This window comes from Marmota monax, unplaced genomic scaffold, assembly GCF_021218885.2.
Source record: "Marmota monax isolate L192 unplaced genomic scaffold, Marmota_monax_Labrador192_F-V1.1 WCK01_AAM20220418_F8-fsc00056, whole genome shotgun sequence".
NCBI lineage: Eukaryota > Metazoa > Chordata > Mammalia > Rodentia > Sciuridae > Marmota > Marmota monax.
The window spans coordinates 13,369-39,686 of NW_026695212.1; the positions used below are offsets into that span (position 1 = coordinate 13,369).

Below are 26,318 nucleotides of genomic sequence, written 5' to 3' on the forward strand. Positions count from 1 at the left end.
ATAATAAGAATCAACTGTAGAATTTTAAAGGAATCCTGACTCTGCTGAGTTCATGGTTTTGTTTTTCTCACAGACACAGGTAGGACGTTTTGCACCCCAGTTCTCTGGATATCAACAGCAAGACTGTCAAGAACTATTAGCTTTCCTATTAGATGGACTACATGAAGATTTGAATAGAATTAGGAAAAAACCATATATACAATTGAAAGATGCTGATGGAAGGCCTGATAAAGTAAGTTTCATGATATTATTGTCTGCATTGTTGCAGTTCTATAATACCTCTATAACTTGATCTTATTTTCTTTATAGGTGGTTGCTGAAGAAGCCTGGGAAAACCATTTAAAAAGAAACGATTCTATCATAGTAGATATATTTCATGGCCTTTTCAAATCAACTTTGGTTTGTCCTGAATGTGCTAAGATTTCAGTAACATTTGATCCTTTTTGTTACTTGACACTTCCATTGCCCATGAAAAAAGAACGTACCTTGGAAGTTTATTTAGTTAGAATGGATCCACTTACCAAACCTATGCAGGTAAGTAGTGATTATTTTCTGTACATTTGTTACTTTTTATCAAATATTATAGTGTTGAGTACTATATAAAATTAGTTTTGAAGCTGGGCCTGGTGGTGTGTGCAATTTAGGAAGCTGAGGCAAGAGGATTATAAGTTCAAGGTTAGCCTGGGCAACTTGGAAGACCCTGTCTCAAAATAAAGTTTTGAAAAGGACTGGGGATGTAGCTCAGTGGTAAAGCACTTGACGAACATGTGCAAGGCCCTGGATTTAATCTCTAGTACTATATGTAAATTAAAAATTAGTGTTGAATCCTAAAGCACAGTTTAGTAATAATGTTTGTGTAGTGTAAATGTACTATAAGCTTAACACTTTGGAAATTAGTATAATTTTTAGAATCTTGAAAGGATGAAGGATGTCATGTAAAAAGTATTCTCAAAGACTTTTTCTCATCAAAGAAAACAGACATTGTTTTACAGTGTTGAAGAATATTAGCTTACAAAAATGAGAAATGGAAATTTAGTTAGATTAAAATATTTGATTCAGTAATGTTCTAATCTTTAATACTTTATTTTATCACATATTGTTTATCCTATGCAAAATCACTGGTAGTAGGCATTAATGATCATGTTTGATTGCATAGTGTAGTGTTATAATTGAACTATTTCCTATTTTGTGAATAAAATCCTATATTTTCTCCCTTCTTTATCAGTGCTTTTCTGAGACTTGACCCCTCCCATCGAAAGTATCTCCTTTCTCTTCCTACCTCCCCTAAATTCTGTTAACAGCACTTAGCAAATTTTATTTTGACCTTTATTTGCTCTTGTTTTTCTTCCCTAGACCATAAGTTATTTGAAGATAGGAGACTTACAAATCTTGTTTTCGATGCTTAATTTGTGTATGTTAATGCAACAGTATACAAGCAAGGCATGGTGATACACACCTGTAATTCCAGCAACTCTAGGAGGCTGAGATAGGAGGACTCAAGTTCAAGGCCAGCTTTTTAGCAGTTTAGCAAGGCCCTGAACAACTTAGAAAAAAATTTTAAAGGCTGATAATGTAGCTCAGTGTTAAAGTACCCCTGAGTTCAGTCCTCAGAATCCCTCCCCACCAAAAAAAAGTATTCACAATGCTGTATTAGGCACAAACAGTATAAAGTTTTTGTTCACTAAACAAGGCAGATATGGTCCTACTTCAGAATATTGTTTTCTCTAAATCCTTAGAGTTCCAGCCAGGTAGCTCAACTTTGTTTGGTGCCTAATAGTCACAAAATCTATATGAAAGTTATGCTCTGAACAAAATTATGATTTTACCACTCAGGCAGGAAATTGAGTTTACTCTTAACAAGAAAAGGATATTTACAACATTCTGAAAAATAGTTCTTTCATTCAAGGTAACTGAAGTCTAGTTGTAACAAATAATACAATCCCATATATAAATTTCACCCTTTTTTTTCTGCTTCTTTATGTTTCCTTCATGAACTAATCAAATCTAGTGACTTTATATCAGTATTTTGTTAAGTAGTGCTGAGAACTTACCCTTATCTATAAGCAGGACCAACAAAGTACTGCTTTTACTTTTTACACTTTTTTTTGTGTTCATACTTGATAATAATATATTGTCTTTAGGTACTCTCTTATTCATTTGTTTGTAAATGCAGAATTGTCTACATTATTTTCAGTTCTATCAGTGTTAAACTATACCATTACCTCACTAGCTTGTAACTTTGCAAATACATGCCAATGGAGCAAAAGAATATGAAAAATTAGTAAAAATGTATTACAACAACAACAAAAACGTAGATGTTTTATTTATGTTCAGCACATTTGTTAAAGACAATACTTTTCCAGGCTAATATTATAAAATAATCTGTTATATAGTGACAGGTTACATTAAAGCTACACATTAGCCCTTAAGGTATATGGTGAATGTTCTTCTGTAATTTGGCTTTAAATCATTTTCCAGCATTGTGAATTTCATTGAGTTACTTTTTTACTCACTTGGTGACCAAGAATATTAATTGTGGGAGTTAGGTCCACGATCAACACAGGAATTGGATTTGGGTGTTGTTTATGTTCTTTTTTAGAGGGATGGGGGTGGTATTTTTGTTGTTGTTTTTTGTTGTTGTCATTTTTTTCCTCTTAAACACAGCTTCCATACAAAGCGATATCCTCATTAACACTATGGTTTAATCAGCTGGTAAGGAAGTGAAATTAGCTAACATCCTGTTACTGAAGTTGATTTAGGTTATATTAGTAATCATATTGAGGATGTATTATATGTTGCTCTCATACTCTAAGGGGTTGGAAATATGAAAGTGTTTCTAATCCTACTTCTTAAGAAGTTTGTCATAGAGTGTGAGAAGTAGTATGACAGTACCACAGGAGCTCACGGAAAGAATAATCTGCACAAACTGATATACGTGTGATGAATCATGAAGAATGATTAGATTTTAAGTAGGTAGCAGCTGGAAATGAAGATATTATAGGCCAAGAAATTGGCATGTACAAGGCCTGAAGACAAAAGAAGTCATGGCCCTACTTTTAAAATTTATAAGTAGCTAAAAATATGGTAAGCAGGAACTTTACCAATGAGTATCACAAAGATGTTTGATACCATGATAGGAAATTTGGACTTCTTCCTAAAGCTAGGAAAGCTTTTAAAGGTTATTAAAAAACCTTTAAAAGCATAGAGATTATATGGCTATATTTGTGTTTGAGAAATAAGAATCTGGCTAGCACATAGATTAGATAGGAAAGACTTAGATCAGAACTATGAAGACCACAGATAAGAGGCTTTTGCAGTGTTCAGTTGACAAGGGCTTGAAGTTGTGTCAGTATGTCAGTTTGATTGTAAAACTAGTTTGAATGTAGGAAGTGAAAATGTGTAGATGTATTCAAAGATGATTTCACGTTTCCTGGACTAGAGAATTGAGAGCTTAATGGTGCTCTTTGTTTTAATGGGATGTATAAGAAGAATAAGTCTAAGAAGAAACCTTTTTAGTATTAAACATAATAACATAACCTATTAGTGTTGGATACATTGACTTCAAGATGCAGAAGGAATATTTAGATGGTGGTAATCTGATAGGCATTAAATTTATGTATTCACACTGGAGGAGAAAGACTGTGATTAAGATTTAAATTGAGTAGTGAGCTCTTTGAGAATGGTAGTCGGTGGTTTAAAAGGATGAGATCACTTAAGACTAGAGTGACTCTGATTTATCATCTAAACTAGAACTCTCCTGAAAATAAAAAGGGCCTTTGTTAATAATTATACTAGGATAAGAGTCTAATCCAGGACTGGCCAAAGCAAATGGAGATATATTGTCATTAGTCTAAAAAGTGTATATAGAATCAAGGAGAGGTCGAAGAACAAAATTTTAAAGAACAATATGGAGGGGCTGGACTGTAGCTTAGTGGCAGAACGCTTGCCTAGCATGCATGAGGCACTGGGTTCAGTTCTCAGCACCATATAAAAATAAAGGCATTCTGTCTATCTACAACTACAAAAAAATTTTAATTAAAAAAAAGAATATGGAAGAGCTTCTAAGACAATATTATCACAGCAATAGAAAAGAATTAAGAAGTAGTGTTACATAAGGAAAGAAACATTTTTAAAGATTGGCGTGGTCAGCAGTCATTCTACATAGAGATCAATAAAATAGAGTCTGATAAAGAGTGAGTTGTGTAGTAGTTTTGGTAATGTTGGCAATAGGTTAAATAAAGGGGTGAAGACAAAAGCCAGAAAATGGGTTGAGAAGTGAATGGGAGATAAGGAAGTTATAATAGTCAGTGTAGAATATTGTTAATAAAGTCATTTATAAAGCATGGGAAATAAGGGAAAGCAATGAAGGACTATTTTTATTTTTGTTTTGTTTTTTGAGATGTTTATTGTATTCCAGTGCTTATGCAAAAAAGTCAAGATAATAGGAAAGTCTAGTTGCTAGATTTAGGTCTTAGCAGAGGATAGAATTCAGAGCATATAAACTAGGGTTCTCCCTTAATGGGAAGAAAAACACTTAACTTGTATTGCAAGAGACAGGAAAGGAAAAAAAAAAAAAAACAACCTATATGTCCTCAGGTAATTTTTTAAGGGAACTAGAAGTTACAGATTTTTACCACTTGGCAGCTTCATTTTCTTAGTAAAATAGATGTTCTTCTGAAGGGAGATACAGTGAAATAGGAGGCCTAAGTAATGGTGAATATTTTAAATAGTAATTGAAATGAGAAAAACAGCAAATAAGATTCAGAGAATTGTTTCTGGGCAGTGTTAAGGATCAGTTGAGACTGTGGATTTGAAGTTCACTGGCATCTGAAGTTGGGGAGTTTTCTGCAGCTTATCTGAACTGCTTTGAGAAAGTTCAGCAAGAGTGGAACTGAGTAATAGAGGTTAAAGGTTTTATAATGGAATGATTGAATTGATGAAGAATATGGAGTCGGGATGGAAGTGCATGAAGACAGTAGGGAGAAAATCTGAGTGTCATAAGGACTAGAAATCTCTATAAAAGATAAGAATAGGTAAGAATATGTTTCCAGGTGAAGCAGGTAGTGGTAGTTAGTGTAAGGTATCAGAAGCAAAGCAGATTCACGTGGCGACAAGGTCCAGGAAGTTGACTATACTTGAATGCAAGGATAGATCTTTGAATTGAGAAACTGAGGAAAAATAAGGGGTGGGATGAATCATCTATATGGACATTATCTCCTAGGGTAATGGCAAGATTGGAGGTAGACATTATAAGCCAAATGCTGAATACCAAATGAATGTAAGAAAACAATCATGAGGTCAGTCTCATCTACTCAGTGTTTTTTTTCCCAGTATAATAAGTTCATTACAATTTTTTGTTTTTGTTTTTTAGTACAAAGTGGTTGTCCCCAAAATTGGAAATATACTAGATCTTTGCACAGCATTGTCTACTTTGTCAGGAGTACCGGCAGATAAGGTAAGATGTTTCTGGGATTGAAGAATTTAAATTGGTGTTTAGTTTCTCGGTGTTAAAAAACCAGCTTAATAGAAATTTATTTCCTTTTAGATGATAGTTACTGATATATACAATCATAGATTTCACAGAATATTCCCTATGGATGAAAACCTTAGTAGTATTATGGAACGGGATGATATTTATGTGTAAGTATGAAATTTATTGTGCAGAGTATTACTTGAAAATAATCAAAAAAAATAACAAGATTTTGAGAGTTTATGGTCCATTGTGTTCTTATAGGTTTGAAATTAACATCAATAGGACAGAAGATACAGAACATGTGATTATTCCTGTTTGCCTAAGAGAAAAATTCAGACACTCAAGTTATACCCACCATACTGGTTCTTCACTTTTTGGTCAACCTTTTCTTATGGCTGTCCCACGAAACAATACTGAAGATAAACTCTATAATCTTCTCCTTTTGAGAATGTGGTAAGTGCCAGACAATTCTACTTCAATAAAATAAGCATGGGAATGAAATACAGGTAAAAAAGTAAACATGCAAGGAACTACCAGAATGTAATTGAACATTATCTCAACTTTGTTTAGACAGGTAGCAATTTAAAAATCAGGTTATAGTCATCTACTTTCATGATCATGAAAAAATGCATTACTGAGGTTATTTTAAACCCAGTATTATCAATAACTGTGATACATGTGTACACTCTGGAATCATAACAAATGGCAAAGTCTCATATCTTTATGCATACTACTAGCTCAAGAACTCGTACTAATTGTCTTAAAAGAGTAAATATTCACAATGTATAGTCCATTTTTTGCCTTCCTAAAAATCTTGATTTGAATTATATAAGGTAATCATAAACACCATTTGATCCTTTTTAATTTTTTTATAGTTGACATGTTCAGTATTATTTCTTGTATACCTAATTATTGTAGTTTCATGACTCATACATAAAGATCACATTATCCTCATTTTGATCACTAGTGCCACAAAAAATATTATTAAAAATGTTCACATTATATAAAAGCAAGCTTTCTTAGCAATAACATATATATCATTTAAATGGGAATCTTATAATACTTTAAAGTTGAGAAATTATTTGCCACAAACTTTAATGTATAAAAGACAGATATAACACTCTAGAAGTAAGAAAATATTCTTTTTATAAAGACAAATAAAACACAATTAATTCTACTTATGGAATTGTAAGCTTTGAGTTTTAATTTATTTTTAAATCTACCAAATAACCACTGTTATTGCATTGAAAAGCTCCATTTTATTGGTAGAGTGGAAAATAGTTTTTAGATCTCTGTAGAATTGAACTTGTTTGATTTCTGATTTTATTAAGCCGATATGTCAAAATATCTACTGAAACTGAAGAAACTGAAGGATCCCTGCATTGCTGTAAAGACCAAAATATTAATGGGAATGGCCCAAATGGCATACATGAAGAAGGTTCACCAAGTAAGACTTTCCTGTTAAATTATTAAAATGTTTCACTTGGATTATTGCCTCAGAGAAAAAGTTTAAAAAATGGATATTAAGGAACTAAAAACAAACCATCTGTAAATCTAGGTAAAATAATTATTTCAGAAATGTTAACACTGGATTTATTTAAAGATCTCTAATATCTAAAACTAGGTGAAATGGAAACAGATGAACCAGATGATGAATCCAGCCAGGATCAAGAACTTCCCTCAGAGAATGAAAATAGTCAGTCAGAAGATTCAGTTGGAGGAGATAATGATTCTGAAAATGGATTATGTACTGAGGAAACTTGCAAAGGTCAACTCACGGGACACAAAAAACGATTGTTTACATTCCAGTTCAACAACTTAGGCAATACCGATATCAACTACATCAAAGACGATACAAGGCATATAAGATTTGATGATAGGCAGCTTAGGCTAGATGGTAAGTATTTTTTGTGAAAAATGACTTGAGCATCAAATTTCAGTAAGTGGGGTTTTTAAAATATAAAAACCATGAAATTCAGCCCAACCATGAAAAATACCATTTATCTATTTTAAAATGTTAAATAAAAGGCCTTAATATCCAGGTACGCTAAAACATGCAAGTGTTTACTAAAGCAGGGTTTAACTTCATGCTTCAGCTTTGTATCTTTTTGTCTTTTGATCTCACATTGTTAAAGGCTTGGAAACAGTTATTTGTCCTAATCATCTGTGCAAGTAGAAAAAATTGCTCCTTGTTTATTTTTATATATACCGTAATGTTAAAATATACAAATTTTAGTTGTAAAACACATTGAATTTTAAAGAAAAAAAATGTTTTTCACCTTAGAAAGATCTTTTCTTGCTTTGGATTGGGATCCTGAATTGAAAAAAAGATATTTTGATGAAAATGCTGCCGAGGTAAGTTATCACTCAAACACTGCTTCTTTACCTTTTCTTGGCTTACTTTATTCTAATTGCTAGAGTTAATCACACTCTTTTGTACACTTTCTGCTTCCTTGAAATTAGTTTATATTTTGCCATTAAAAATTTGGTCACAAACTTTTTTTCAACTAGAGGGGTTTTGAACATGCTTTTTGTTGACATGTTTTAATTATAGAAGGTCATTTAGGAGTTATTAAAAAGTATGATAAAAATCTCAGCTGAAATAAGTTTTATGATTCTCTTGAAAATTTAGGAGTTTTCATTATTATTCATAGTAAGATGGTATCACTAAAATGAGTTTTGTTTCATTTGTTCTCTTAACTCAAGAAATACTTCTCTTTAGGATTTTGAAAAACATGAAAGCGTGGAATATAAACCTCCTAAAAAACCCTTTGTGAAATTAAAAGACTGTATTGAACTTTTCACAACAAAAGAAAAGCTAGGTGCTGAAGATCCCTGGTAAGAGACAAAGTTAAATAATTGTTTCTAATTATTTTCTTTAAGGCTTTATTCTGAAGTATGTGGTACATCAAGTTGAAAAAATGATTACTAAATATTCTTATTGCTATAAATTTCTGTAATGTAATAGTCTATTAAAAGGAATGGGAATATCTCCAAAAGTATTATCCCATCATTAGCTTTAATCTCATTACTATATTTTCCCTAATAGTCATTTTACTATTTATAATTACCTTTTTCCTAAGAAGTTTCAGCTGTGTTGGAAAAAGCTTTTTAGGGAAATTATTTTGTGATATCATTCCATTAAAGTCCAAAGTTTTGAGATTTTTCTGATATCTATGTCTCAACACACATTTGTAATATTATGTTACATGGTTCATATCTTTTTTAGCATACTGAAATGTAAGTAACCTAGCCCTCATCATTTATTTGAATATTTATTTGCGTATTAGTTTATAATGGTTAGACTTATTTAAAAAATGTATTGAAAATAAAGAGGAGTTGCTGTTAGACTGGTATATATTACTCCTAAAATAATTGCTCACAAAAATATAGGGTTCCCCCCCCCCCACCCTTGGGTTTTGGCTTGTTATTTTTGTTAATGGAGCTAGCCATTTATACCTCTGTCAAACTTTTAAATATTTCTTTTTGGTTTTAGGTATTGTCCAAATTGTAAAGAACATCAGCAAGCCACAAAGAAATTGGATTTATGGTCCCTTCCTCCAGTACTTGTGGTACATCTCAAGCGATTTTCATACAGTCGTTACATGAGAGATAAATTGGATACTTTAGTTGATTTTCCTATCAAGTAAGTTAAATTGTACTTAATAAACATTGAGCATTCTAACTTTTTTCAAACTTATTTTGATGCTTTTTGTCATTGTATCTTAGTAAAAGATTTGAATTTATTTTTGAGTAGATATAACCATTTTAAGGGTTGATATTTCACGATTTTTATTCCTAGAGATTTTTCCAAAAACAAAAGTGAATATTTTCTTTTTAAATAAATATAACTCACTATGTCTTGCATTACCTTATGTGTTCATTGACCCCATTTATAATTATAAGATTTTTTATGGACTTAGCAATTTTGTTTTTCCTAGGATTCATTTTATCATTATTCATCAATTATTCCTAAATTTTTTAAATGACTAAAATATTATAAAAATAGAAAAATGGAATTGCTTAGAATGTTGATTTAATAATGAAATAAATTATCCCTATATGCATTTATCCTTCAGTTTTTCTTGTTGCATAGTATGACATCATACTTGTAAAAAGGTATAACAAAGTCTGGAAACCATCTTCATAGTCTCTTTTTGTTTGTTTGTTTGTTTTTTAGCTTTTACTAAACACAGTTAAGAATTCAGGACAAAAAAGGGAACATTGTATTCTCATTCACTTCTCATTCACTTAGTCATGCAGCAGGAAGGACTTCATCACACAATATTTTGTAATAAAGAGCTTGGCATTATCCTGTATTGCAAAAAAGAACATGTGACAGTATTCTTTCATATTTTATGATATTTGTGCACCAAAACTTACTTGAATCAGTTAGTAAGTGGACAAATGCTGAAGGCAGGTGTGTATACAAAAGGGACTGGAAAGGATATAGGTGATTTTAAAAAACTGAAAATATTAATTATTCATTCCATTTATTGAGCAGGAAGAAAAAGGTTATTTATCAAAATTGTGAGCCATTAAAATTTTCAAGAATATAGCATTTTGACAATGTAAATGCAAGAAAACTAGATTCTAATATAGGTATATTTGGAAGTTAGAATTATTGCTTTTGCAGGGCGGGGGTGCTGGGGTTAGAACCCAGGGTCTTACACATGCTAGGGGAGTGCTCTACCAACTGAGCTACACTCCCAGTAGAGTTGTTGCTTTTTAATGATGTGAGGATAAGAACAACAACCAGAAATGATGCAAATGTAAGAACAACAATAATAAACTATAAGATGGTGTGTTCCAAGTTCATGCATATATGATTATGAACAGTCAATTGCATTCAAAGAGTGCTGCCCATTTCTGGTCTATAGGTTATCAAAATCAGGAAAATGTGGAATAAAAATGGTCTTCAATTGACTTGATTGATAGATACTGGGAATTGAACTTAGGTGAGCTACATCCTCAGTCCTTGTTATTTTTTATTTTGAGTCAGAATCTCACTCAGTTGCTGAGGCAGACCTCAAATTTGCAATCCCGCCTCAGCATCTGAGTAGCTGGGATTACAGACATTCTTGATGTTCTAGTGTCTAGCTTAATTTTTAAAAACTCATAAGAAAGTTGTTTTTCACTCTCCCTTTATTTTTTGCTGTATAAATCATTCCTAAAAATTATTTTAAAATAAAAAGCTGGACATGGTGGCACATGCCTGTAATCCAAGTGGCTCGGGAGGCTGAGGCAAGAGAATCACGAGTTCAAAGTCAACCTCAGCAATGGTGAGGCACTAGGCAACCCAGTGAGACCCTGTCTCTAAATAAAATACAAAATAGGGCTGGGGATGTGGCTCAGTGGTTGAGTGAGTGTCCCTGATGCTCAATCCCCAGTACCAAAATAAATAAATTAGTTGATTAAATAAAAACAATTCATTGGGTCTAAATGATAATGAGTTACTTGACTCTTGATAATTTCTTTGGTGAAAAATATGGAGAGAGGCAACACTGGCAGAAGGGAATAGAATTCATTGCATTTCAAAGAAAAAAAATGAATTTATTATATTTAGGGAAAACATAACACTAACTTCATTTCTCTTTAAAAAAACAGTGACTTGGATATGTCGGAATTCTTAATTAATCCAAATGCAGGTCCTTGCCGCTATAATTTGATTGCTGTTTCCAACCATTATGGAGGGATGGGAGGTGGACACTGTAAGTTGACAGTTTATATTTTAACATGATGATGATGTTCGAATAACTATTGATTTTTTTTTCCTTAAGGTATTTATTACGTCTGGTAAAATGTCAGATGGGTCTTTCATATAATAGTTATGCAATATTGATTAATGAATGAATCAGCTTTTGAACCCTTTTAAATCTGAAAAGAAAGGATTGAGTTAATCATACTCCTCATTGTCAGTTGAAGGCACTGGAAGAAGTGTTACTGGTCCATTTGGGGTTCCTCTTCTCCATTGTTTTTCCCTTCTCTTTGTAACATGTTTAATGCATGTGCTATAAACCATGCATATTTGCTCACTTTTGTAATTGGTACTGTACTACAGATCTCAGCAGATCTTGCTTGTTTTCTTTATACTTTTGTTATCTATTTTGTCCATTGCTCCTCACTACTCATGGTTTACATTCACCATATGGTGGATATCCAACTTGCCTTTGAGACTGGTAAATATTATTGTTTCTGGTCTGTTACATGAAAATTTCTTTGAACTGTGTACTCAGATGAAACTGCCAGGTTTAAATGAGTATTTAAATACTGCCAGATTTCTTTCCATGTTGAAACTAACAAATCCACCCTCTCCTCCACTTGATAGGTTTTTCTATTGAACGATCTTTGCATTCTTGGGATGATCCTACTTGTCTTTTTGTGGTTTTTGATACACAGTAGAATTTCATTAACTAATTAAGATTGTTAAAATTTCATAAGTTCAGTGGTCTTATAATTTTTTATATTGTTATTTGACTTTGAAATCAAAATTATAGCCGTAAAACAGATAGGATGCCATACTCTTCTTCTGTATCCTTTTCATCTAGGTTTTCCAATATACTTCAGAATGGTTTATAATACTTTTATGCTATGTTTTTGTCCCTTTTTTTCATTCCTTTCTTTTTTTTATCAATTCTTCCAGAAGTTCGCTTTTCATCTTATTAATTTGTTAATTGTACTTATTGTCTCATTTCATTTGTACCTTGATGACAGTTTTCTTCTTGTTACTTTGGTTCAGATTAACAAACTCAAAATACACAATGGCAGAGCTTACTTAAATTTAAGAACAGATATAGAGGCTGGAGATATAACTCAGTTGGTAGAGTGCTTGCCTTGCTTGCACAAGGCCCTGAGTTAAATCCCCAGCATCACAAAAAAGAAAGAACACATATAGGAAAAGAAACAACATAACATGGACAAAAACTGTTTAACAGAGGTCCTAGGTAATTGGCTATCATTTTATGTTGCTATTTTTCTAACTTCTTGGGTTGACCACTTAACTTTTTGCTTTCCATTGTTTTTGAAACTATATTGAAAGCTATAATTAAAACTATAAACTTCCTACTAATATTGCTTTAGGTCTTGGTGATGGATTTTGAAATGTAGCATTTTTATTATCTTTTAATACTGTGACTTTTTAAATTTCCTTTTGATTTTCTGCTAGCCCAGGGTCATTTAATTATTTGCTTAATTTTCAAGTACATGGGGGGTTTTTTGTAACAGTTGGGAGCTTTGTCTATATTAATCTTTAAGAGTTTGAAGCTTTGACAGTAGCCTAATACATGGTTTCTTTAAATTTTCATACATTTGAAAAAAACATGTTACCTATTGAGACATAAATCCGTATGTTTCTTCTTTTAAATATTTTTTTTAGTTGTATATAGACACAATGCCTTTACTTTATTTATTTTTATGTGGTGCTGAGGATCAAACCCAATGCCTCACATATGCTCTCCAAGGGCTCTACCACTGAGCTACAACCCCAGGCCCCCTTATGTTTCTAAATAGTTTTGACAGTTGTACCCAAATCATTACACTGTATGATTATTTTTTATGTTCATTCTATTCTGAGAGAAATTTATCAAGACTCCTATTTAAAGTGTTGATTTGGTCTGTTTCTCCTAATAGTTTTATTGGTTGTTTTGCATTAATAGTTATATTCATTTTTACAATGGTTAGCTCTTCTCTCTGTGTAGTTCCTTTTACTGGGATTTGGCATTCTTTCTTGTCTTTATGTCGGATATTACAAGTGCTGCTCTAGCTTTCTTTTGATTCAATCCTCTAATTGGCTAACTTTTGTTGGAGATTTGTCTCTTATATAATTCACAAGATTGTTCAATCTTGTCTTTTTACTCAGCCTGAGAATATGTTTTGCTTCACAGTGGTCTTGAATTCAGATTAACAAACACAACACACAATATGCTTCATCCAGCAAAGAGTTTACTTAGATTTAAGAAAGGATATAGGACAGAATACAACATGTACAGAAGTTGTTTGTCAAAAGTCCTAGGTAATTGGAAGGGGAAAAATTGGGGAGAGGCTGTACTCAAAGGAAGCTATTCAGTGCATGGCTGTTTTCCTCAACTCCTTGCAAAACTAGTTTTTTATCAGAGTACATGAATGAGTATTGCCACACTAGTTGTCAAATGTTTTGTTAATCCAGCAAGTTGTACAAGTCTTGTAAACAACATCATGCCTTTGATTCAGGAGACCTGAGTATTACTGATAATATAATCTCTGACAAAGAATCAGGCAATGGTTGTCCCATATGTGGAATTTAAAAACATTCTTTTAATCTGTCTTCTTCTTCCTGCCTCTAGCCAGGTTTTTTTGTTTTTTTGTTTTGTTTTGTTTAAGTTTGACTCTCACTTCCCTCTTACAGCTTTTTTCATGGTTGATTTTTGGGAGGGGAAACAAACAGCAGTCAAAATATGAGACATTTATTTCACATGGTAGGTGCTTAGTAAATATTGTTACGAGTTTAAGCTATTGCGTAGATGATTATAGAGTTTTGAGAATTCCCTAGATCATTTTAGTCATAGAAGTGATTTTATTTTCTCATTAGATACTGCTTTTGCAAAAAATAAAGATGATGGAAAATGGTACTATTTTGATGACAGTAGTGTCTCCACTGCATCTGAAGACCAAATTGTGGTAAGTATATTATATATTTCCCAAAAATTGTGGGATCAACTGTTTTTATGAATAAGAATTCGCAAAATGGAAGGGATGATGGTGTAGTTCATTGGTAGAGGACATGCTTAGTTAGCATGTATGGGTTCAATCCCTATCTTGTACACTGCCCCACCACAAGAAAAAAGGCAAATTAATAAAAGGGGCCCATGGAACACTATTGTATATATTCTAGCATGCCTAGTAGCTAAGAGACACTTGCTCTGATTTAAAGAAACATAAAATTGTACCCTAAATGGACACTTGTCTTCAAATTTGCCCATAACAAAAGCACAAAATGCAGTCTGAAAATTTTTCATGTAACTTGTACAATGGAGTTTCTAATGAAAATTAGTTTTCCTCTAAAAAGTAGGTCAGCTCTTACCATTTTAGATATTGACTACTTAAAAGTCAAAATCCTTTAAATGCCTTACCATACCTATGATCTTTAAAGCCTAAGACAATTAGACATTTAAGTTCAAAATGACATAATCTTTTAAAAATTATTAACTTCTTTTAAACAATATAATTTTTAAAAGATTAACTCCTTTTGTATGCTTGTTACTCTGGTGTTCTGTGACTAGTAGAAAAATAAGAATGTTACATCTGTTTACGCTGGCATTCATTTATCATCCACATTTGTTGTGTTTTACATCTGAGCAGATTTTCAGATGTTGAGATGGAAAATGACTAGTGTGTTTTTAGAAGAAAGTTAAAAATTGTTTAATAAGTGTTTATTTTTCTATAAATTTTGCAGCTCTATAAATTTTACCCATTGTTAGAATACTACGAAGAGTGAGAAATATTGTATTTGCTCATATGATAGTATTATTCAAAAGGCTTTCTGTTGATGTGAGAAAAACTAACTTACTTTATTTCCCAGATTAAAGTATGTTCCCTGAGGGCAAAGACTAACTTTTTAGTTTTTGATGCTTTAAAGTCTTCAGTTTATAAAAGCAAATTGATAAATTTCTGAGCCCAATTATTGGCATAGTTTTATTCTGTCCTTGCATGAATAGCACTGAAATGTTTGTTTCTCTCTTCCCTTTTTCTCTCCTTCCCCGTGTGTGTGTGTGTGTGTGTGTGTACAGTCATATATCACTTAAAATAGGAACACATTCTGAGAATGCATTGTTAGGTGATTTGTTGTACAAATAGCATAGATTATTCTTACACAAGCATAGATTATATAGCCTACTACACACTTAGACTATATTATAATCTTACGTGATAACCATCATATATGCTTTCCATCATTGACCAAAATGTCATTCTATGGTGTGTGCCTAAGTTAACATTTCCAATTTATACTTAAACTCCTCATTCTTTTGTCCTCAATTTTTTTCTGTTCTCTTTTATCTCCTAGCCCAAATATCCTAAAATGGCCAACATCCCATCCTTCAAAGTCTCTTTAACATTATTGCCCTAGTCTCCCTTTCAAGTAATTTATCTTATTTATATACACTACATGAATTTGATTTTGCCATGCATTTAATAATGATGGTTCTTTGTGTGTGTGTGTACATACACACAATCGTGGGTCACTTAACAGGGATTCATTCTAAGAAATGCATCTCTAGGTGATTTGTTGTGCAAACATCACCAGTATTTGAATACCTTACTTACGGATGTGGTGTCTTTTATATGAGGGACTCTATTACAAGCAGCATTAAAAGACAGCTATATCTCTTCTGGGTAGTGCACACCTATAACACCAACTATTCAGGAGGCTGAGGCAGTAGGATCGAAAGTTCAAGGCCAGGCCTAGCAATTTAGCTAGACACTATCTCAGAATAAAAAATTTAAAATGTGCTGGGGTTGGAGCTCAGTGGTAAAGCACCCCAGTGTACAATCCCCAGTACCTTAAAAAATAAATAAATAAAATAAAAAAATAAGACAACTATCCAAGTTAATAATTGTGTTATAAGTTCCATTAAATATTTTACTATGGTTACACCTGAGATAGATGTCTCAACTCAGATTTGGAGTTTAAGCAAATAAGACTAAGGAAATCCTCATAGTGAAAGTGCTATTTGACCTGAGTCTACTAATACAAATGAGTAAATTAAGGAAGCAAAGGGGTTCTAAGCAAAAAGAACAATACTGCAAAAGAAAGGAGACATGAGGGCAGGATGTTTTAAGGGCACAAAATGTTCTTGTAGGAATATGGGGAAGTAATTAGGCTAGAGATAAATTTAAGTCTTAAAGAAAATCAGCATCCCAGTTGTTTAAATGTTTCTTTAAAGACTGAAAAACCAGCCAGGTGTGGTGTGGTACACATCTGTTATCCCAGTGGCTTGGGAGGCTGAAGCAGGAGGATCATGAGTTCAAAGCCAGCCTCTGAAATTAGTAAGGTTTGTCTCAATTAGCAACACCCTGTCTCAAAATAAAAACTGAAAAGGGCAGGGGATGTGGCTCCTTGGTTATATACCCCTGAGCTCACAATCCCTGGTACCAAAGAAAAAGAAAAAAGACTGAAACCATTAGATGATTGTTAAGCAGTAGAGTGACATTATTAAATTTGTATCTTAACTTCTCTACAAGAGCATTTAGATTTAAAGCACTGAGTAGAGAAAGTAGAAAGTCCATACAGAAGGCTGTCACAATTAACTTAATCAAATTAGTGGTAGTGCCAGTACAGACAAGGGGAGAGTGAATTTGAGAGAGATTTACAGTATAAAATAAATAAAATTTTATAAATAATGATGTAGAGATGCAGGAGGGGAAAGTTGAAGGTGTCTCTTACTTTAACATTAACCGAGATTGGGAATTTAGGAAGAAAATTTGCTGTGTAGTTTGAAGTACCTATATGATAGTTATCGTGTAGAAATTTCTACTAGGTAGTTGTATTAATAAGATGAGTTCAGAGGGTGATAAGTGGTTTAAATTATAAATTTGAGGAGTTCAGAGTTGATCGCTGGTTTAAATTATAAATTTGAGTTGTCAGCCTTAGGTAGAAGTTGAAGCCAAAAGCTTGAATTAGTTATCTAGTGAGAGGATACAAATTGAGAAAGAGAGTTGAGCTGAGTGCAAAACATAAAGGTTAGGATTTAATGAAGCCACAGAATAGTCTGAGAAGAAACCTGAAGAGATAGTAGAAGATCTAAAGAGAACTGGTATCACAGAAGCCAAAAATTGATGAAGGGAAAAGTAGTAGGTAGGACATTAAATACTATAGAGAAATTCGCCATTTACGTTGTTGTTCAGAGGTTATTGACCCAGTGAAAGTCAATTTATTAAAATGGTTTGGGCAAAAGTTAGATTACATTGAATTGAGTTTGTGTTGAGAGTGAGTTATGGGTATAGACTACCCTATCAGCCTAGTTGTAAGGAAGAAAGAAGTATGTGGCATCTAGAAGGGAGGTAGAATGGTAGGGGATTTATGATGAAAAAAAAAACTTAAGTATTCTTTAATGCCAAAGAGAAAAGTTCTAGAAGATAAAGACTCATTAAAATATACAATGAGTGGGGCGTGGTGGCACACACCTGTAATCCCAGTAGCTTGGGAGGTTGAGGCAGGAGAATCACCAGTTCAAAGCCAGCCTCAGCAATTTAACAAGACCCTGTCTCAAAACAAAAAATAAAGTGGGCTAGGAATGTGACTCAGTGGTTAAGTACCTCAGGGTTAAATCCCGGTACCAAATAAAATAAAAAGATACATAGTGATTGGGTGGAGGGGATGCTCAGCAATAGAGTGCTTACCTAGTACTCATGAGGAGGCCCTGGGTTGAATCCCCAGCAGCACCACAAGCATACCCCCACCATTCACACACACAGAAAGACACAGTGGTAATTGATGGAAAATGTCCTTAATACAGTAGAAGAAGTTGGACTATAGAGCAAACATGGGATGAAACAACTATTAGATAAAAAGCTCACCTTTTCCTTAGAGAAAAAAGGAAGGAAGACATAGAATTCTATTTCATGTTAGAGTAACTAGGTTAATCTATTCTATAGTTGTGTTTATTTCTTAATCCAAATAACAGAAAAAAAATTTAAGCATTTTTCCTTTACATGTAGAAATCATATTTACTTAATTTTAGTAACTTCCATTTGAACCATGTGTGGTTTTTTTCTATTTGATTTGGGCCTCGTTAACAAATTGATACCAGGTAAAATACTCATACTATAGTTAATGTGTTCTTTAAGAATTGTGACCATTTTAACACCCTTTATTTGTTTTGACAGTCCAAGGCAGCATATGTACTCTTCTACCAGAGACAAGACACTTTCAGTGGAACTGGCTTTTTTCCTCTTGACCGAGAAACTAAAGGTGCTTCAGCTGCCACAGGCATCCCATTAGAAAGTGATGAAGATAGCAATGATAATGACAATGACATAGAAAATGAAAACTGTATGCACACTAATTAATGAAAGTCCTAGAAGCCATAAAAGAGAGACTTCCTGCTGGTGGTATCTATGGAAACGAAGTTACCCACCACATTAAAACAAGTCTGAGATGGGGAGTTTCAGATAACCGAATGTAAATCCTTTATCAGATTTTAACTTGTGCAGTACTTGAAGTGAAACACAATGAAAACTTTAACAGAAATTGTCTCATAATACATTTACAGTCTTGTATTTACAAGCTAAATATATATAGGAAATCACAAATAAATCCCTTTTAAGTTTGCTGCTGTTTTGATGAATTATGTTTTCTTTAATTTTTTGGATGTGAGTTGATGACAAATGTTAAATTTGTGGATGTTGGTCATTTATTTTGCTCTGATTATACTGCAAGGAAACTATGAACTTAGTTTTTGGATAATCTAGTTCATGTGCATTAGGCTGCCATATATACTACTATAATGTTTTAGCTGCAGTATCAATATGGCGTAAATACTGCAGTAGTGCTGGAAAACCAAATTTTCAAATCTATCCCTGGTAATCAATGTGGGCCTATTAAAAAACCAAATCATGATACAAGAAACAATCATGATAAGTCATTTCCTTTTTTAGTATCATTAAATATCCAGTCTATTATGTTCATCTTATTGCCACTATGGAAACAGGTTCTAGATTTCACACTACATTCTAAAATCATTTTTCTGTTACATGTAAGTATTTTTTACTGATATTGGAATCTTAGATATGCAAATTTTTCTTTACATGCTGTAAGATGCTGTCTTTAATCTGGTGTTGGTCCAAAACTAAATTTTTGCTGCCTGTTTTTCTCTACCCCATTTTTTGGTAATTTGGCAAGTTTTAGCTCTCCCAATTATTGTAATATAAGGACATACTTAGTAGTATTCTGTATCCATAGTAATAACTGCATCAAACTTAGATGAGAGTTTTTTTTCATATACTAGCCTTTAAATCATTAATTGACAATTGGCTATAAAGGTAGGTCTGTTAACTTTCTTTGTGTGTTCCTGATGGAATTCACCATAGCCTTACAGCTTTTCTCAGAAGGTAACTTGTTATAAGAGCAATGGCATTTGCATGTTCCAGAGTCAGAACCTGTACAGTATATAAAGCATACAAACCTTGAATTTGATTTTAGTTCACCACATTCAAGGATCCAGGATGCCAAATATATGTGTGAACATTTGAAGCATTTTCATTTGCTGCTTTTTTCCCTTTGATCTAGTTGAAAGAATGTATTGTCGATTGGCATACAAAACTGCCTTTTAATAGAAAATCTAAATGCTGGGGCACATTTCACATATCGACTACCTGAGAAATTGCTTTGTGTCCCACTGTTAATAAAGCAAAAAGTATAATGTTCTTCACTTGAACTAATCAAATACAATAGATTATAAATTGTGTATTGTAAATAAAAGTTCACTCTGTGAGTGCACATTTTGGTAAATTATTTATTTATGTTAGCATTTTAAAGTAAAGGAAAAAAAATGCATTTGACCAGGATAAATGAGGTATGTTAATCATGGCTTTGCTTTATACCTTGATATTAAAGCTGGTTTTTCATCCTGGTATTTTAAAAGCTGCTTTGGGTTTTTTTTCTTTTTTCTTTCTTTCTTTCTTTTTTTTTTTTTTTTTTTTTTTAATGTAAACTAACCTCCTGCATGACAGAGGTTAAAATTTTGTCTGCACTTGGGTTCACTTGAGTTTACATTTGAAATGTGCATGTTTATTTATACAGATTTCAATAAAGCTATTCAAGGCCTTATTTAGTCTTTTATTTCTTACTCTAAATATTTTGATAAAATTTTTGTATGAGTAGACGACTGTATGCTAGACTTTTTAATTATATAGTTAATATTAGACAGGAAAGCATGTCAGAACAAAGTGAATCCTACTATTAAAACATGTTTTAAAGTAGATTTTTTTTTAACTAAAAAATTCATTCATTAAAAAAAAAAATATTTGTGTACTTGCCAGTCACTGTCCTGGAGTCTGGAGATAGAGAGTAAACAAATAATCTCTGCCCTCACAGAGCTTACATTCTTTCTGCCCTCCACTAAATAATAGATTGTATTATTTTTTTTTAAGTTTAGAAAAGGTCCAAGTGAACTTTTTCAAGACCTAGATTTAGTCTTTACCCTAATTCTCCATAGAGACCACTTCCTTTTTTTATGCCTGTCATTAATAATAATTAATAACACCATTGATTATGTCAAACTCAAATGTCATTTTTAGCTGTAAAAAATAACTTTAAAATTGTGCAAAAGGATAATAATATAACATTAATTAGATATCCATAGGTAATACAGGGTAGTACAAATATATCTAGGTTAGAATTCTTCTAGCCTTGCCAGTTAGTAATTATTTACTATGGACCAGGCATTTTAGTAAAGTGCTTACATGCATTGTCTCAATGCTACAACAGATATGTGGTAGGGACAGTCATCATCCTCACATTTCATATGGAGAAACCAAGATATGAAGCATTTAAGTAATATCCCCAAGTTCACACAATTACTATGTGGTATGGTATTCTAAAGATAATATACTACCTCTCACTGTGTTAAAATGTCTGCCTCAGGATTGTTGAGAGTTAATTTGAGATCGTGTATTTTATGGAAAGAGATTTGTAAACTGTGTGATATCCTCATTAAAAGTTTCTTTAGTCTGAATGGAAAATCATCTTGAAGTCTAATGGCTTTACTTCCAAAAGTATATTCAGTCTCCATCTCTAAGTATTAAATAAGAAGAATACTGGCTAGAATACTGACTAACCTTTGCCTCTTAAAATTAACTTCACAAATTTATGTACATTTGTTACTATTTTAATTAAATGTTAAATATAAGATGGCTTTTCCTCCTTCATCTAAAAACATGCCCTTCTTTGAACTTCCCCAGATGCAACCATAGTTTCCAGACTATTTTTCTGATATTTTTCTCATAATTTAGCTTGAATTGATCTCCATGAAAAAGCTTCAGCCTCTGATTCTTTAAATATCTTGCTTTCTCCTGTAATCTGTGTACTTTGAGTAGTAATGTATTTATCTTTGCTTTTGTAACAACTGGATATAAAAAATACAAAGCATTGATTTGGAGACAAAGAAAATTAGCAAGTACCAAATTAGATATAGTGTAAAGGCAGTGCATTGTTGTGTATTGTTCATTATCAGTTTTACAGTGAGAAATATGCCATTTTATAAGTGTAGGCTTAGGGCATCACAAGTCATTATGTGTTTTAGGTGCTTAATTCATACTTTATATTAAGGAAAAGAATTTCCAGATACCTCTTGATAATAAAAATTTTCACTTTAACCTGAGTTAAGGAAAAAACCTGTTTACTGTGTTCGTATTTTTATAAGCTACATAGAATAACTTCAAAATAACAGAATTTGGAATATATAATATAGAGAGTAAGGCCTGGCAAATAGCTTCCTGGCTACTCATTATGCTACAGCAGGAGGATCCCAAGTTTGGGTGTAGCCTCAGCAACTTAGTGAGACCCTATCTCAAAATAAGAAGGGCTGGGGATGTGATCAAGGTCGAGTGCCCCTGTGTTCAATACTGAGTACCACAAAAATTTAAAAAAATATATACATACAGTTCAAAAATTATTTTTGGCAAATATATATATATATATACACGGGGAAACAAACTTACCCAACATCATACCTTGGTCTAATTATTCCCTGGCTCTGTCTCTGGGAGCCTAGAACTTGCCAAAGTAGTGAAAGGAAAAGACTCTAGGTTTTCAAGGGGACTCTAGAAAGAAAATAAAACCATTTAAGGAAAGTCAAGAATTGATATATAATACTTTGTTCTAAAATCTCAAAAGACAAATGGGTTGGTGGTCTCTCTTTTTTTTTTTTTTCCTTTCTAGAAATGGGAAGCAAATCTAATTCTACAGAGTTGCTAAAAATACAGCTATTTCTTGTTCTCTTAAATGAATATGCTGTAATAATAAGACTATACACTTTGTGCACAAAATTTAGTATTTCAAAAGTTTAAATTTTTTTAGCTGGGCAAGGTGACATACACCTGCAACCCCAGCAGCTCAGGAGACTGAGGCAGGAGGATTGAAATTCAAAGCCAGCCTCAGCAACTTACTGAGATCCTGTCTCAAAGAGGCCTGGGGGTATGGCTCAGTGATTAAGCTTCCCTGGGTTCAATCCCTGATATTTAACCTATATTCTACAGTAAAAAGTCATGCTTAAGGGTTGGGGTTGTGGCTCAGTGGTAGAGCGCTCGTCTAGCACGTGCAAGGCTCTGGGTTCGATCCTCAGCACCACGTAAAAATAAAGATATTGTGTCCATCTACAACTAAAAATAAATTTTTTTTTTAAATCATGCTTAACTTTGGCATTTACTATGAGTTTTTTCCCCCTCAAATCAGAAACTTTTAGGTAATTCTGTATAATTTGGGGTTTGGGGGGGGTAGTTTCAGCCAGGCACTGAGGCACACACCTATAATCCCAGCAACTCAAGAGGTTGAAGCAAGAGGATCACAAGGTCAAAGCCAACCTTGGCAACTTGTCAAGACCCTGACCCAATATAAATTTTAGAAAGGGCAGGGAATGTAACACAGTGGTAACCCCTGGGTTCAATCCGCAGTAACAACAACAACAAAAAAAAAATGCATTTCTGTGACTTTGTTACTAGTTGGAGTTAAATCCACATACACAGAAGTAAAACGATAAGGAAACAACAGTCCTTTCCCATAATGTAGAAACAATCCAATAGTCTTCCCATTAAAAAAAAAAAAAAATTCACTTTTTAGTTGTAGATGGACACCTATCTTTATTTTATTTATTTATTTTTATGTGGTGCTGAGGATTGAACCAAGAGGCAAGCGCTCTACCGCTGAGCCATAACCCCAGTCCCTTCCCATTTTTCCAGTAATGACAAATTCTTAACATTTTCCAAACTGTTGTTTTAAGCCTCAAATATCATCTCATTTTTAATTCTTAGTTAAGATCTTTCAGAATTCCTAAACTTTGTAACATCTCAAATAGAAGTCTTATTAAAATATTTTGTTTTATAACATTTTTAAAAAAAAAAAAAGACTATAAAGAAATTCTAGGTTAACAGACATTGTAACTCCTGTTCTGCCTCTGCTCATTTCTCTTAGGTAATGCTGAATTTTAACTAATTTAGACTCATTAAAGTGTTCTGCTTACATCTGTCCTTAAGTGTGTGCCTTCTGTCTTCCAACATTGTATTATCCCTGTACGTAGTGAGGACATTTAATTTTCTTTAAAATGAGAACCATTTTTTCATTAGATCAAAGGGATAATTTTTCATCCAAATTAATCTTATCATGACCATCTAACTAATTTCCTCAAGAAGCCCCAAGCCCAAGCCTCCAGATTTGAATCCCTGAACTACCTAATAGAATCTCCAAAGATTACCTTTTTTCTAATTGCATTTTAGTGGATTATCAGGGACCTCAAAAATTACTTAAGAGAAAGCAAATGCAAAGTATTCTAGAATTGCTGTCACCTGAGGAAAAAAATTGTAAAGATGGGGAAATTATTTTATATATATATATATATATATATATATATACACACACACACACACACACACACACACACACACATACATACATACACACACACATTTTTTTTTCTTAATTCATGTAGGATTCCCTTAAATATTGAATGATGGAGGACATGATGGTTCACACCTGTAATCTCAGCAACTCAGGAGGCTAAAGCAACTCAGTCACAAGTTTGAGGCCAGCCTTAGCAATTTAGCCAGACCCTGTGCTAGGGGTGTGGCTCAGAATCAGGGGACCTCTGGGTGCAATTCCCAATGCCCCTTCCCCAATTTTTTTTAAATTTATTTTTTTTTAGTTGTAGTTGGACACAATACCTTTATTTGCTTATTTATTTTTATGTGGTGCTGAGGATCGAACCCAGGATCTCGGACATGTGAGGTGAGCACTCTACCATTGAGCCACAACCCCAGACCAATTTTTTTTTAATTGAGTAATTCTAGTAAAGCTATTCGATTTGTAAAATTTAAGTTCCTTTTGGCCATGTATCTATTGCATGGCTTTTAATACTGTAGATTCCAACAGTATTATTAATATGGGTTATTTGTATATTATCTACAGTGAGATAGGTAAGAATATTCTATATTTAGCATCATTTTTCACCATAGCTCCAAATAAGTCATTGTCTGAATTTTAATTTTTGCAGTCATAAAATGATACCAGTCTCCTGTGGGGATTGAATTCATGAATTTGGAGGTATAGACTATTATAAATTAATCTACAGTGCATCACTCATTAAAGGCTGACATTTTTTAAACCTATGTAGCATAACTTTGCAACTTACCCATGTAAAACTTTTTCTCTGCCTTCAGGAGACAGTCGCTAAAGTCATTTGAGTTAATAATCCGAAGGCTGGAGATTATGGTTTTTATTGTGTTTTGGATATTAGTCTTTTCATTCTGACATAACAAAATATCATAGATTGTGGGGAGGACACTGAGACAAGGATCCCAAGTTTAAGGCCAGCTAGGGCAACTAAGTGAGACCTGCCTCACTCGTCAAAAGAGCTGGGGGTTGAATCTATTGTATGAAATATGATATGTCAATAGCTTTATAATGTTTTGAACAACCAATAAAAAAAATAAATAAATAAAAATTTAAAAAAAAGAGCTGGGGGTGTTTCATTTCCCAGTAACACAAAAAAATTTTTTTCAAATCGGGTGACTTAAGTAACATTTTCTAAAATTTTAGATACTGGGATTCCAAGATCAGGGTGCCAGAATAGTTAGTTTCTGGTGAAGAGGCTTATAGGAATTGAGTCCTCACATGGCCAGAGATAAGAATTGATTATTTAAGAACAACTTTTCAAAAGTAGATCTATTTCTTTTGGCAGGGTTTGATTCACAGTTGGGCCTATGACCTATTCATTGAAGGTCAATGATTCCAGAAGAGAGGTCTACTAACATGCTTAGAAATTTTCATGAAATTTAATTTTCATTACTTTTTAATGAAAATAGGGAAGAAACTATCCTTTGTTTTTAAACAGAGTCCTTTGTACATATGATTCGTGGAGTAGCAAAGTAACATTTTGGGACTGGGATTGGAGTGGGGAGCTGTGTCATTTTAACTTGTTCAATTTATTTTCTTCTGTGTCTGCTATTCAGTATTCTATTTCTCTGGAGCAGGAATACTTCTTTCCATCCCTAAAACCACAAACTCATGATATTTGAGCATCAAAAAACCAACAACAACCAAAAAAAAATAAACGGTTTTTATTCTATCACCTGGCTTTTGCAATTAAAATCCAAGGTTTTGAAAACTATTGATTTTAATGAAAAAAATTCATAGTACAAGTGAACTTTCAGTGTATGAGCAGCTGCTTTATTTATAATATATGATGGTCATTTATACTATAGATAAATGTATACCTAACTCTGTTGTATATGTGTTTTATCTGTCACACTGTAATTCCTGCCTCAACACTTAACAGCATCTTTTACCACTTAAGGCTTATATATTTTCTCACCATATTTTATTTTCAGTTCTTCTCATCCTTAGTTGCCCTATGAGGAAAGGCATGTACCATGGATATGGCATAGTAACAGGGTAAGAGTTTTCATTACTACTTGGCAATTTACAGAAACAACGTCAAATTAAGTATGAAATTAAGAATAGGTGGGGGAAGGCCCAGTATTAAAACACTGGCAAAATGACCACATCAGACTTTCAGCTCTGAGAAAGAACAGAGTAGCTTGTGTAAGACTATCACTCTTGCATGTATATTAAGAAACTAACCAGGCATGGTAGTGCACA

At 33.0% G+C, this 26,318-nt stretch overlaps 1 protein-coding gene across 1 annotated transcript in view; it reads left to right on the forward strand.

Moving 5' to 3' along the window:
* Nucleotides 1–18,779, forward strand: part of Usp15 (ubiquitin specific peptidase 15) — a 28,937-nt gene extending 10,158 nt beyond the window's left edge. The window contains exons 3-15 of the mRNA XM_046430698.2: nucleotides 74–232; nucleotides 310–534; nucleotides 5,372–5,455; nucleotides 5,546–5,640; nucleotides 5,735–5,926; nucleotides 6,805–6,920; nucleotides 7,098–7,370; nucleotides 7,758–7,828; nucleotides 8,196–8,311; nucleotides 8,970–9,119; nucleotides 11,081–11,184; nucleotides 14,040–14,128; nucleotides 18,335–18,779. Of these exons, the coding sequence (XP_046286654.1) occupies nucleotides 74–232; nucleotides 310–534; nucleotides 5,372–5,455; nucleotides 5,546–5,640; nucleotides 5,735–5,926; nucleotides 6,805–6,920; nucleotides 7,098–7,370; nucleotides 7,758–7,828; nucleotides 8,196–8,311; nucleotides 8,970–9,119; nucleotides 11,081–11,184; nucleotides 14,040–14,128; nucleotides 18,335–18,517 (1,857 nt within the window). The 3' untranslated portion in view covers nucleotides 18,518–18,779. The remainder of the gene's footprint in view (nucleotides 1–73; nucleotides 233–309; nucleotides 535–5,371; nucleotides 5,456–5,545; nucleotides 5,641–5,734; nucleotides 5,927–6,804; nucleotides 6,921–7,097; nucleotides 7,371–7,757; nucleotides 7,829–8,195; nucleotides 8,312–8,969; nucleotides 9,120–11,080; nucleotides 11,185–14,039; nucleotides 14,129–18,334) is intronic.
* The last annotated feature ends 7,539 nt before the right edge of the window (nucleotides 18,780–26,318 follow it).